This window comes from Poecilia reticulata, chromosome 23 (genome assembly GCF_904066995.2).
Source record: "Poecilia reticulata chromosome 23, P_reticulata-male-v2, whole genome shotgun sequence".
Classification (NCBI taxonomy): domain Eukaryota; kingdom Metazoa; phylum Chordata; class Actinopteri; order Cyprinodontiformes; family Poeciliidae; genus Poecilia; species Poecilia reticulata.
Window position 1 is genome coordinate 20048365 of NC_088852.1, and position 14180 is coordinate 20062544.

Genomic DNA, 14180 nt, shown 5'->3' on the forward strand with positions numbered 1-14180 from the left:
GTGATAGGGAAGTACAGAGATCTGGTGGACCGCTTTGTGTCATGGTGTGGGAACAATAATTTCGTCTTGACTGTAAACAAAAAAACAAAGGAGATAATTGTAGATTTTAGGAGGAACAGGGCCCTCTTTCCATCATGAGAGAAGAAGTCGAGGTGGTTGGGCAATATAAGTACCTCAGTGTTGGCTTTGCCAACTGACTTGGACTGGTGACGAAACATTGAAGCCCTCTATGAGCAGAGACAGAGCAGACTGTACTTCTTGAAGAAGCTAAGATCCTTCAAGGTTTGCAGCAAGATGCTGCAGATCTTCTATAAGTCTGTTGTTGAGAACGTTATCTCTTCCTCTGTCATCTGTCGGGCCAGCAGCATCAGAGCCAACCTGAGAAAGAAGGCTAGTTCTGTTCTGTGGATGACTGTGGAACCTCGGGAGATGATGATGATGATGATGCAAAAAAAGGATTCTTCATAAAACCAAGAAAATCATCAGCCACCCTGACCATCCTCTTCTTGAGACTGTCTTCAGAAAACAGAGTGTCTTCAGTCAGAGGCTTCTTCAGACTTGCTGTAACACGCTACAAGAGAGCTTTCCTGCCAGCAGCCATCAGTATCTACAATAACTCTTTTGAAGAATCTGAATTAATTGTTTGTTATAATGAATTACAACAACATTTAATTTCCCTTTGGGATCATTAAAGTATTTTTGAATTTGAATTCGAATAACTCGTATCTATTTGTTTACTTTACAGATTATAAACTCCTGGGTATCTTAAAGAGACAGTTTCCGTCTGTGCCTCTCTTTGGCCTCACAGCCACAGCAACCAGTAGTGTCCTCAAGGACTGTGAGAAGATACTGTGTGTGGAACACCCAGTCACTATCACTGCCTCTTTCAATCGAACTAATCTCTTTTATGAGGTAACCATGACGACTGTATCAGCTAACATTTTTCAACAATATGCTTTATAGATAAGTGCATGATAAACGTGTGTACACATATTACATTACAACCACAAACTTCACTATACATTTTTTGGATTGTATACAACAGATAGCTACAAGCACAAAGTGTTTTGGAAAATTTTTGGAGAAAGTTTGCAATGAACTCACAACTGTGCATTAGTGTGAAAAAATGTGACCATTTGTTGAGTTTTTTTTGTGCATGAATTTCTGTGATTGCAGAAGTACTGGAGGGGGGATTAAGGCTGACAGTGATCAATGAAGCTCTTACTTATTGTTTTTCAACTGAACATTATGATCGAAGTTCTCCAAGTTTACGTTTTATCTAGAGTTGTTTCTTTGTGTGGGGCACAATGGAACCTGACAGTCTGAATAAACGTGTAAAGACAAGTGCCAGACTGGAAGAGTTTCACCTTATGTTATGACAGTGTTTCTCAACCTTTTTTGGGCCAACGCCCCTCTAGCCTTTATCCAGGTCCCTCACTGCCCCCCACCAAAGATTTTGCAGGCTACTTTGCACTGACTATTATTTTATCATTAATATTACTATCACTATGTTTTGATTTTTATGCTTGTTTCTGTATTTATCATCAAAAATAATTTCCCAGAGAACAAAAATGCCATGGGAATAGAAATTATTTTCACAGGTGTCTACAAAAAATGCAATGAACATTCAAGTTAAAATCGGTAGGCCTAACAGCAGCCAATCAGAGTGGAAAAAATATTCTTATTTTGTGCCATTTTCTGGTTGTTAAATATTACACAAAATGAGCAGATAAAAGATGTACAGCAATGTCAGTTTAAACTTTGAACTATTTGCAAAGCGACTGAGCTCTGCAACATTAAAACATGAATAGAACTGTAACTACATTAATCATAGCTCTTCTTCTCTTCAGTGTTTGTCAGTTTCTGATGGTGCAGCGATGTGCTGCCTTCAGGAGAATGGGACATCAGAGTATCATCCATAAAACTTCACCCACATGGCATTTATTGTGAAAACCAGAGCTTTCAGTGGAAAAACAAAAGTTCCAGGTCCTTTTAATGCCATACAAATATGAGACAGAAACATGGATTATATCTTTATATAGAGCTGTCTATTCATTTATAGATTAATAGTTTTACTGGGCAGAAATTACAAAGAACAAATCTGGTTCTTAATCAAGTCCTAATGAGTCAAATTGAAAGTGTCATGGAGTCATCAGTCTCATGACATTAACACTGACATGAAAAATAATATTGAAAAAATAAATATATCAAATCTAATTAAAAACATAAATAAGTGATCAGTTCTTTACTGTTATGGTCTGTAAGATATATTTTACCTTTTATCTGGAAATAGTGTCTGTTTATTCTTGCCATACTGTATTAATACTCTGTATTAATTATTGCTCGAAAGGTCTTGCCATACCAGTTTATTCCACTCTATTTACTTTAGTTTCTTAGTTTATTCTTGCATTTTGTTCTTCATTTATTTCCATTTAGTTTCCTTTGATTAGTATTATCCTCTCTTGGTTTATTGCTATGTCCACTTTAGTTTCTTTCCTGTTGCTAGATTTATTTGATAATTTATCCGTTATAAGACGAATAATATAAGATGAATAATATTCACTCATCACCTGCTGCGCCTGATCGTCATGATGTGTTTCACATCATGTGTTGATTTTTCACTGTTCAGCGTCGGATTCTCTGTTTTTATGCCATAATTCACATCTAGTTCGTCTCTCCGTTTTATGTCCCGCTTCTTTTTCAGAGTTTTACGCAATGTGCGCATCGTTTTTTTTTTTAACCCCCTAAGGTGCAGGACTGTCGGGAAAAGTATCGATGGGGAAAAGGCAGACTGACATAAACCTTTTAAAACAACAGAAACAATTTCTGCATTCTGATTATTGAAATTTAAAAGTGCTGTGTTGTTCTATCACCCCCGTTTCATACCGGACAACTTACAGCACCGGTGTTAACGCTATAAAATGAACGCGCTCTATCGTGGTATCACTCATGGAGGGATTTCTTTATTTCTTTATTTAAATGGGTTCATTTTTCAGGGGGATACACAGTGAGGGTATCGTGATTTTAGCTACCAGTAGCAGGAGAACGGAGCTGCGCCAAGAAGCTAACAGAAGCTAACAAACACTGAATGGAAGAAGAGCTGCCATCGATACAGTTGCAGCCAAGCATGGTTTAATGTTACACAATACAGTTTTACCAAGTTGCTCAAAGTCTAAACTGGCACTGTTGTGCATTTAAGGTGTAAAGTTTACCTTCGACCAAACGCCCCCCAAAGGCATCCCAGCGCCCCCCTTTTGTAAAAATGTCCGCCAGCGCCCCCTGCCGTCTTCTGAACGCCCCCTGTGGGGCGGAACCGCCCACGTTGAGAACCGCTATGTTATGAGGTGAAAAAATATTAATATTAAAAAGTTAAAATGCTATGAATACTTTAGCATGGCATTATATGCACTGCTCAATTAAAATAAAATCATGGAATACATGAAAGCACTCATTTAGTATTTAAGAAGCTATCTAATTTACTTTACAAAAGTAAATCCCCACAATTTATTTACCCCTAACAATACATCATGATTGGTCTGTTTTAATTCCACACTTCCTATTGTATTCAGCCAAAAGAAGTTGATCCTTTTAAAAAGTATATAAATCCACAAAGTCAAATTTTTTGAAACAATATATTAGACAAATAGCTGAAGATTTGTCTATTTTTTCTTAACAGGATGATATTTATAAATGTCCTTTGTGTGCAGGATCAGTCAGAAAAGCCTAAATTCATTTTGACTCCTTGGGAATTCTCTTTCTCTTCTTTTGATCACAAAGACCAAATGAAACTTGTCAGTTATTGAATAAATAAATTAAGAATACATTCAATTGAGTACATCCCAGAGTGCATTCACTTTGCTTGCTTTGTTTATTCCTAGGTTCGCAATAAAGACTCTGATAGTGATGCTTTAATGAGCGACATTACCTCTCTAATTAAAGGCAAATACAAGAACCAGTCAGGTAATACACACCAATGTGCTTGCTTTGAAGCTAGAGTCATTTCTTCTGTGGTTATGTTTTCAGTTCAGATATTAACATAGAGAGCAGCCACTTTGTGACAATGATGTATGTTCCACAGGCATTGTGTATGTGTTCTCTCAGAAGGATGCTGAGATGGTGTCTTCTGAACTAAAAAAACGTGACATCTTGGCATATCCTTATCACGCCAATATGGACCCAGAAGACAAGTCGCAAGTTCACTGTAGATGGACCTCAAACAAAATCCAGGTGATAAACTTGATTGATCTTACAAAAACGCTGTAGTTTTACTAATTACATGTACATACTAATACAAGCATGTTTTATAATTTTGATATGTGTTTTGAGTGTTCCTGTTGATTGAGTGATTCAGTTTCTTTGGGATAAATTAGCTGATCTGTTTTAAATATTTTAGAGGTCCAATGACCCATATGATTGTGGGAGTCATAACAGAGCATTTTGCTGAAATATCTGTATTGGCGTTCAGGTTGTGGTTGCCACGGTGGCGTTTGGCATGGGCATTGACAAACCAGATGTCAGGTTTGTTATCCACCACACCATGAGCAAGTCCGTTGAGAACTACTACCAAGAGAGTGGGCGTGCAGGTATACATCATTATTAAGAGGTGCACTGAAAAATCAGCCTCCATTTCCTTCATCTTGAGCAATTGACCGACACTAGTATGACAAACCGATCTTATCTGTCTATGCCTGGGGTGGTGAGCCAGTTCAGCATCAAGAGCCAAATTAAGCTCATCATCACCAGAAAGAACCACATCGCAATTTCAAGATTAGTTTTGTACCAAATTGCTGAAACAGTTTTTTTTCTTATTCCCTACACCTTTAGTGGAAGGCAAGGAAGTTTTTATTTTTTACCAGTGTCTTCAGGTTTGGTTTGTGTTCTGTTGTAACTACTTTCATGTATGTTATCAAGAACAGGACAATGATTAGACTTAACTTGTTTAAGTAGAGTACAAACTTATTCGTAGATGTACAGAAAATATTTGTCTGCCAAACTGCCGAATGGCAGACACGCAGGGCGAAACATGTAGGGCAATTTACTCACATGGCTCAGATGTGTATCTATTTGAGGGTATTGTGGTGACCTCTAATGTTTGCATATTTTACACTGTACAAACAAAATAATGTTTTAAACATTATTTTGGTGTAACATCCCAAGATCATCACTGGACCCATTTAGCCCTCTTTAAAAACGTCCTGGATACACACCTGCTTGGTAGTCTTAAGAAGGCATTTAATATAATACATTTGAATATTTTGAATGTGACTAAGTTAAAACTCATTCAAAGGATAAACACAGCAGGTGTGACGCACATATAAATATCATTATTCATTTAAACTCTCAAAGGAGTCTTTGTTTCTTTCTGATTTTTCTCACTTTTGTTCTACTTTTTGTGTGGAGATATGGAGCAATTGCTCCATATCTCAAGTACATGATCCTGCTACTCTCCGCATCACTGCAGTGCTCACAGTATTGATTGCATTATTGTGATCAGAACCAGTTTGCTTTTCTTAGTGGCAGATTCTTAGTGGCACCAGAACCTGCTGCACAAACTCTGACATAATGTTTGCATAATCTTTTTTGCTGGTGGGAATGAACCATGGTCTTCTGAGCTTGGATGTGGCGTGAAGTGCACCGACTTGTAATAATGCAGCCAATAGAAATACAGAGATGTGTTGAGGAAGGCTGTTATCATGGAAGCAGATTTTATGCTTTTCCACACTTTCTTCAGGGAGTGTGAGAAATTTCAGTATAAAAGAGCTGCACAGGATGTGTCAGAATTGCTGCTCAAGAGTTGCAGGTTTGCCAGTATATCTGAAAATCGGCCACTGTCCTCTATTACTCTGCCTTGAGAGACTGACTGACCCACCCACCAGGTCACATCTGCATGTATACAGCTGACAATAGTCAATACACTGTTGTAGCTACATTTTAGAAAAAGAAAATTGGTGTCAGGCAAAAATCTTAATTAAAAGATCAGTGATCAGCTAGAAAGATCCAATTGGTACACCCTAATCCTCATACATTTAAGTTCTAATAGCAGTTTCAGTGCTCATTCATTCTTTGAAATACATGTTATTTTGAGTCCTCAGGTCGAGATGATCTTCCAGCAGACTGCATCATATATTTTGGCTTTGCTGATATCTTCAGGATCAGCACCATGGTGGTTATGGAGAATGCCGGCTACCAGAAGCTGCTGCAAATGGTTGCCTACTGCCAGAATGTTGACAGGTAACAAGCTACATGATTAATCTCTGGTTCACCCTATGGTTAGAGGTTATCTGATTTTTGGCTGTGTGAAGGTGTCGTCGCTCTCTCATGGCTGTCCACTTTGATGAGGTGTGGGACAATGAAAGATGTAACCAAATGTGTGATACATGCCGCCATAAAAAAGGTTTGTATGTATAGCATACTTACACCTTGAATTTAGAAAGATTTTCAATATAAGTGTGTGTAGAGTATAAGCATCAGCTTTATACCCCTTCAGGCTACACTAGTATGGACATTACACAGCATGCAAGACAAGTGGTGCTAATTATAGAGCAAGCAGAGTCCATGAATAAAAAAGTGACCCCACTAAAGATGGTGGAGACATGGATGGGGAGGGGCCCAGCCAAGCTCAGGAAGATGATCCAGACCACTGCTCTGTCTCGGCTGCAGGCTGAAGCTGTGATCGTCTCTTTGCTTCTTCAGGGATACCTCAGGTGACTAATCCTGTGTCTGTGTTTAAGTTTGGTTACAAGGGCTAGTGAAATTTCCTTTTGCTTATTCTGACTGAACTGATTTGTGAAGGAGAGTAGGTCTGAAATCTTGCAGTTATAAAACTGAAAAATTTCATAACTGCATATATATATATATATATATATATATATATATATATATATATATATATATATAATTTTTTTTTCTTTTCAAAGATAAGTTGCACAGTAGAGTATCTGGTTTGAAGTTATTACAGCCTTGATTAGTCTAATAATTAATAACTCTGAATAATGAGGGCTTATTTTAAAAGCTAGTCCCAAATGGTCCATCTTATAAAAAAGTAATAAAAATGTTAAAGTAGAATTATTTTTTTCTACTTGACCTGGTCAATAACTGGGAAGAAGACTAAATTTGCTGCATTGTTTTTTTTTTGTCTCAATTTGAGTTTTTTTTTTTTTTGCTGCCTCTAAAAGTTTTAAACCTGTTTACTCTTCATTTTGAAGGCAGAGGTTAAATTTTGAAGTATTCAGGCTAAAGCAATAAAATGATAATAATTAATGTTGTAAGATTAACAATGTAATGTATAAAAAGATTTTAATGAAATGGGAATAATTTCATTTCCATTTCTTAATTACAGCTGCTCATTCAACTAGACTTCTAGTTCCAACTTACTAGAATTTTTTGAAAAGATGACCCCTCTTTAAGCCACGTTAGCCTATCAGTTGTGAGCTGGTCAAGCTGCCCATGTTGCACTGCAATGTTCAGGACTAGTTGGTCGCAATAAGACTCCAACTTCCATTTCAGCCATTTATAAAAACAGCTCTGTTGGCTTCTGTGTTGAACTTAGAGAGGATTACAGCTTCACCCCATATACCACCTACTTCTATATGAAACTCGGCCGCAAAGCTCCTCTGCTAAAGAAGGAGACTCACACAATCAACATGAACATGTGGCCAGCTGGAGACGGACCTTCTGTGGTGAGTGTTTAGTTTAACAGGCTTGTTGTCTTTAAGTAAAAAGGGAGTTTTAAGGTTAACTATAAATTCTTTGAAAGTTCTCCCATCCTCCAGGGTCTGAAACGTTATTGTCACTTCTCATAAAATTTGGTGTGGATGAAGTTTCAGAAAACATTCCTTTATTCAGGCTGGGCAACAAGGCTGTTTTAGAAGGCTGCCAAGATCTGTAAGATTAGAAATGGGCCAGTTACCTCTCAAGTGTACAAGTACGTCTGACACTTAGATTAACACATTACTCTCCCACCCTCACATATTGCCCTTTTTCATCACTTTCCAGAAAACACAAGTATTTCAAATTGTACAAATCAAAACTGAAAGAGCGCCACTCTTATTAAGCTAGCACAGTTTCAAAACTGCAGTTTATATACTATGAATTTTCTTGGTGCCATTATCAGGTGAGTTGTATTAATATTTTGGCATTTTTACTAATATAGATAATATTCAAGTATTTGAAAATGTAAGAAGTTCTAGTGGACTTGGGGGGGGGAGGGGGGAATAACAAGGAGTTATTGGCTCTATTCACACCCCCTGCTATACAGAACTATGCATTAATGTACTGGAATTTGTACCCCCATATCCACATCCTTGTAAATCTGGCCCTGCGTGTCAATGTCAAATGGGGTAGGTGGCTTGTTAAAATTAGACTTGAACTGAACTCATCAAAATAGAAGAGGAAAGGATTTAATTTACTTTGGACATGGCAGGGTTGTGCATGGCAGTAGATCAGGCTAATCTTCTGATCTACTGCAATTTTCACACTCAACCATTTCTGCTTTCCAGCAGAATGAAAATCTGTGGATAATGGAAACCAGTTCAAATGATAAATTGTAAATGGCTTGTACTTGTGTAGGGCTTTATTAAGTCATTGATGGATGCACTCATACTGATTGTGGCAAGCTACTGGATAGTAGCCACAGCTGCCCTGTGGCAGTCTGAAAGAAGCGAGGCTGCCATGCACCTTTGCCATCGGGCCCTCTAACCACCACCAGCAGGCAAAGTGAAGGGTGAAATGTCTTCCCCAAGGACACAGAGGCAGGTTGACTTGGGATGGAACCAGCAATCCACAAATTGCAGGCGGGTTGGTCACTACCAAGAAAAAGGAAGGGCAACATTATCTCAAACCAACCAAGCTATATGAAATACTGCTTCTGTATCCGGGAGACGTACAGGTTTTGCAGAGAAGGCCGATTGCTGCTAAACACCTCCTTAGCATAGAACATCTGCTGTTGTCTGTTTCTGTCGTTAGCAGTGGCTAAGGACTTGTGATGGAGGAGGTGAGGATGGACTCAATTGAAGTGTATCATTGTCTTTAGAAGGTTGAATTTTTTTTCAGTTGCTACAGGAGGTCACACAAAATGATGGGGGAAGGTGGGACTCTTCCTGAAGTCTCCAACTATCTCCATCGTCTTATTAGCATCCTCCCACATAGATGGACTTAACTGCCTCAGCGATAAGTCCAACAAGGGTGGTGTTTTTCACCACTTTCAGGAGCTTGGCTGATGGTGCAGATGTTGATGAGAAGAGTAAAGGGGAAAGGTGACAGCCTTGGGGTATTCAGTGCTGGTTTTTTGACACTTAGAAGTGACTTTTCTCAGCCTTACATTATACTTCCTGTTAGACAGGATGTCTGTTTATTTATTTATTTATTTATTTATTTATTTATTTATTTATTTATTTATTTATTTATTTATTTATTCAGAAAATAATTTGGTGGCCTCCATTGCCACCTGATTCTACTGATACTGTCCCTGTAGTGGAAATTGTATTTTATTAATTTATAGCTGTACCTATTATACACAACACTACACTTTATTACCCAGCCCTTATTTGCGTAACACTTTCATGTTAGTCTCTTTAATATAATGTTGATAGATCATAACATTTTCTGGCAATATTTCTTGTTTTATATCATTTTTAAGGACAGAGGATTCTTAAAGTTACACATGGAAACTAAATGTGTCCCATAGTGTCTAGCCTAATGAGCCAAGGATAAAGGGATTAGAGTCAGTAGACTAGAGATATTGTAAGCGCAGACATTAACATGATCTGGATACTTTCTCATAAAATGAATGAAGCAGGTTAAAGCCTTTTTCTTCCAGCTTGTTAATAATATCACAGAGCAGTTCATCTGTTGCTTCTACTCTTAAATATTTACTTTAGCATCTGTATTAATTTCAATGTTTTCTTTCATATTTCTGTTCTTTAAATCTTGTTTCTTCTTCTCTGACTGATGTGTTTTCCATTTATCGTTTTAAAATGTTTCTGCACATTTTGCAATATTTAAAGAGGTAAGTGAGTAATGAATGTATTTTTTATTTCTAAAGACCTGCTTGTAGTAATAACCTTGCTTATTGTTACGTTTCAGTTCATTAACTTGTTAAAGAAAACTGATCATCTCATAAAAATGTCCTTTTGAGTCTTATCCTATTTTTTAACCGAATTAATCATAAGTAATTGTGGTGTATACATGTATTTACTGCTAGTAGGAAAGAAAAGGTGTTTAATAATAATCTCTAGTTCAACAAGAAATTATCCAATACCTGTTTATCCAGGTTGAAACCAGAAGTTTGCATACGCAGAATAAAGACACACCCACCTTTGTTTCTCAACACCTAACTTCTCTTGTCAAATGTAGATAGAAAAAAATATGTCAGAATCCAAAATCTGTTCAAATCACAGGTTTTGTGTCCCAGAGATAAGTGTGTTTTAGTCCAAATGTGTAAATTGACCCCAGAACAAAGACCAAAGACCTTGTGAAGATGCTGCTGAAGCTGATCAGACAGCCATTATTCACAGTGAAACATGTCCTACACCAATATAGGCTGAAAGACCACTTGGCAAGAAGGAAGCCAGTACTTCAAAAGAAACATAAAAAGCCAGTTTGCAGTTTGCAAATGTGTAAAAGGGGGGGAAACGGGTTTGGTTGTAAGATCCTAACTGTGAAATATGGGTGTGGAAGTATCATATTGTTGCTGCAGGAGTAACTGGTGCACTTCATAACATAGATTGGCATCATGTAGAAAAGAGGAATGGTCTAGAATTCCAGTAAAGTGTTGAGAAAAGTTTGAGGAAGGAAAACCACAATGTTTGATCCAAATCATGCAGTTCAAATGTAATGCTACCAAAAACTGAGGACATGTATGCAAACTTCTGATTTTGTAGACATAATTAAACAAACCTCTGATATACACGTTCTCATATTATTATGGCAATTAAATAGTAGAAATACATCTAGCAAATAGAAACAATTCTGATAATTCTGTCTGACCTTACAAGGGGTTTGGTCTTATTTAACTTGAGACAGTGTATGTGTCTTAGCATTAGGTGTATGTAAACTTCTGGAGCTGGATGGAGTCTGTCATTAAAAATAAGAACATGGTGTTCTTGCGGTGTTCTTTTGGTTCACTCTCTGTAGCTATGGACCATCCCAAATAAAGACTGTTGTTAATGACTTACAGGTAAAACCTGCAACTGGCAAGGGAAAATCCAAAGAGGAAAAGAGATCAGTTCAAAGCTCTGGAGACTCCCATGTGTCCAAGAAAGTCAAGACAAGGCTTTCCTAGTCCCCTCAACCCCTACAAACCCAGAAGACAAGTCAATAAAGTACAGTCCATCATTCTATACTGTGTTCTCTTCTGCTGCTATTGGCATAGCAGCACCCTGATTGTGCTTGATGTTTGAAACTGAATGTTGGAGGTTGGTTTGGTATGAAGGTACTTCTTAACTAATTTTAACAGGTTAAATCAGTAAAATAATTTTCACCAGCAGGCTTGGACAATACATAGAGAAAACTGACAACCATCCACTGGAAATAGGTGCTAAATTGTAATTCCTTTTTAAGTGTCCAACCTAAACTCATTAGGCCTGGACATGTTTCCATTGTATGGACAAATTAAGACATTATGGTAAGCTTTAGAATTCCTCTTAGCAGTATAGACACTGGGGGCAGTCTACCAAAAATTAGTGTTGTCATGATTGTAGTTTCCTGACTAATTGTCTATCTTTAATAAGCCTGACCTGTCAATTTTGATTTTGGCCAATATCAATGACTTTTCTGAAAAACCGCTAATTTTGCAACAGTGGGGAGAGTATTAACTGCACATGTACAGACATGACCTAGTGGGGGTTCTCTTAGTTTCTCTCATGGCAGAGTATAAGAGCACAGTGGCTGATTTTCAGACTTTTGTGTTGGCAGGCAAGACTGGTGGATAGGATCAGTTTCTAATCAATCTCCCAAAATGAAGGAAATCAGGGCTGATTTATTGGTGCACACTTACCAAATATACAACAAATTGATTTGACCTGGATATTCTCACATCTTTTCATCAGACCCAAAACTATTTTAAATAATTGAGGATCAGACAGCAAAGCTCAGGTCATTCTAGCTTCTCTGGTAGGCAGTTCTTTCACACAGCAGGCTAGAAACATTCCAGACAATTTCCAGCTTTGTAAGAAAATGATCCAAGTTTATACCTACCAAGTGGCAGATGGGATTCTGAAATTAAACTATGATGCAGCAAGTACAAGGACACGATTATAAAGCCAGATATAAATAAAATAAGCCTACCTTAATCTTCTACGAAATAAAATGGACAAAACAAAACTTCCACAGGTAGAATGTATGGATAAGAAATATGCTGAGTAAGCAGTATGTGACATGGCATCTATGTGCGCATGCACATTACCACAAGGTAGGACAGATTAATGGATAGCATAAGAAGTTTGAACACCTGTTAAAAAAAAACAACAACAGGTGGAACACCGGAATAATATGCGACAGTGCCCCAGGGCTTTCCATCCATCCAACATTTCAATAGGACAGAACCGGACATAATGGTGAAGTTGAAGGAAGCAAATATTTCAATAAGTACTGGGAATTTTGAAAATAAATTAATCATTAAATTTAGGAATTATAAATGTAAAAGAATTTTTCTCATTCCAACTTATCAGTCATCATCCAAGCCCAATATTTATTTCCTGTAACATACCTCATATGTCACTAACATTTCATCCCATTATTATATAACTGGTCAGTATGTGCTCAGTAACTACACTTGTGAAATCTACTGTTGCTGCTTGATGCTTTAGAAAATTGAATGAAAGTAATCTGTATTTTATTTTTCTTTTATGCTTTTTTCATATTTAACCCTTTTTTATTGCTATTTTTCTATATTCCACTGATACAGGACAAATCGGACAAGTCAGTGAAGAAGAGGTCTGTATCAGCCCTGATCCCCCTGCCATTATGAACAGATGTCCCTCACAAAAAAAAACAGAAGCTCAGGAAACAAGAGCTAAAACAATCCAGACAGCTAGAGGGAGCACAAAAGCAGCCTGCTCACAGATGGATAAGATGAGGCCATTCATGTCCTCCTGTCCTGTAGAAATTAATGTGAATGCAAGTGATGGACCAAATCTCAAAGACCAAATTAAATCTGTTTCCAAGTCAAACTCAGCTGGCTCTTGGAGGGCAAGAAGAAAACAATGTGAAAACCTCAGAGAATCATGGAATTTTCAAAGATACAGACTGTCCAACTCTCTCTCCTAGGTTTCAGTCATATCTGAAGCTGCAGGTGAGGAGCTCTGTGATCTCAAGAGCTACTACAGCAAGCAGCTCAAGAAAATAAATTACATTTCCCATGAGCACCTACCCACTCAACCCCCGCCCCCTAACCTGGGGTTCTATCATGTATCAGGGACAGAGTTTGTGGACATGAGTCAGCATGTCCACAAACCGGAGAAAACTGCTCCATCACTGACAATAGAACTTTCTGTTGCAATTGTTTGGTTCTTTGTATCTCTATATTTGTTTTGACAATAGTTTTCATTAGTAAGGCAAACTTCAGAAAAGCATTTCACTTAAGTTTCTTGAGTAGAGTAAATCAATGCTGTCATAGGAACAAACTCCTTCACCTTCTTGCCTGAGAATAGAAGAACATTTAATTTAATTTGTAGACCACATTCTGATATGGTGGTCCCCGTTTGAAGCTGGCATCTCGACAGTCATGAAGAGTACATGAGCTGCAAATTACACAGCTTCTGTAACTTTAGGCTTATTGTTTCTTTAGTTTCCAAATTGATTTGTATCCTGTCACATTTCACTGAGGTTTTTAAAATGAAATTTTCATTGATGTAATAAAAGATTTAAGAAAACTTTTCCACTGAAAAAATATTTCTTTATAAAAGTAGCATTTTTTCATAGATTTAAAAAAATAATTTTAGGCATAACATATCTGAGGAAACCTTAGGAGGGATAAGATAATCCCACGGAATAAGTTATTTTATTTCTTATCCCACTTAATCAGAAAAATTTTCTTTGATGGCCTTTTCGGTGAAACACATTAGGAACACATTTCTCAACAGTTATTTTCATATTGGATTTTTTACATTGTATATAAGTTCTGAATCTGGATTTCCACCTGAACTCTAATATTTACTATCGCTATCATACAGTGATTGGAT

At 37.3% G+C, this 14180-nt stretch overlaps 1 protein-coding gene across 1 annotated transcript in view; it reads left to right on the forward strand.

The window, feature by feature from the left end:
- Nucleotides 1-13871, forward strand: part of recql (RecQ helicase-like) — a 29304-nt gene extending 15433 nt beyond the window's left edge. The window contains exons 8-17 of the mRNA XM_008401194.3: nucleotides 746-912; nucleotides 3879-3960; nucleotides 4079-4227; nucleotides 4466-4583; nucleotides 6093-6231; nucleotides 6303-6394; nucleotides 6488-6704; nucleotides 7550-7679; nucleotides 11177-11321; nucleotides 12905-13871. Coding sequence (XP_008399416.1) covers nucleotides 746-912; nucleotides 3879-3960; nucleotides 4079-4227; nucleotides 4466-4583; nucleotides 6093-6231; nucleotides 6303-6394; nucleotides 6488-6704; nucleotides 7550-7679; nucleotides 11177-11281 — 1199 coding nt within the window. The 3' untranslated portion in view covers nucleotides 11282-11321; nucleotides 12905-13871. The remainder of the gene's footprint in view (nucleotides 1-745; nucleotides 913-3878; nucleotides 3961-4078; nucleotides 4228-4465; nucleotides 4584-6092; nucleotides 6232-6302; nucleotides 6395-6487; nucleotides 6705-7549; nucleotides 7680-11176; nucleotides 11322-12904) is intronic.
- The last annotated feature ends 309 nt before the right edge of the window (nucleotides 13872-14180 follow it).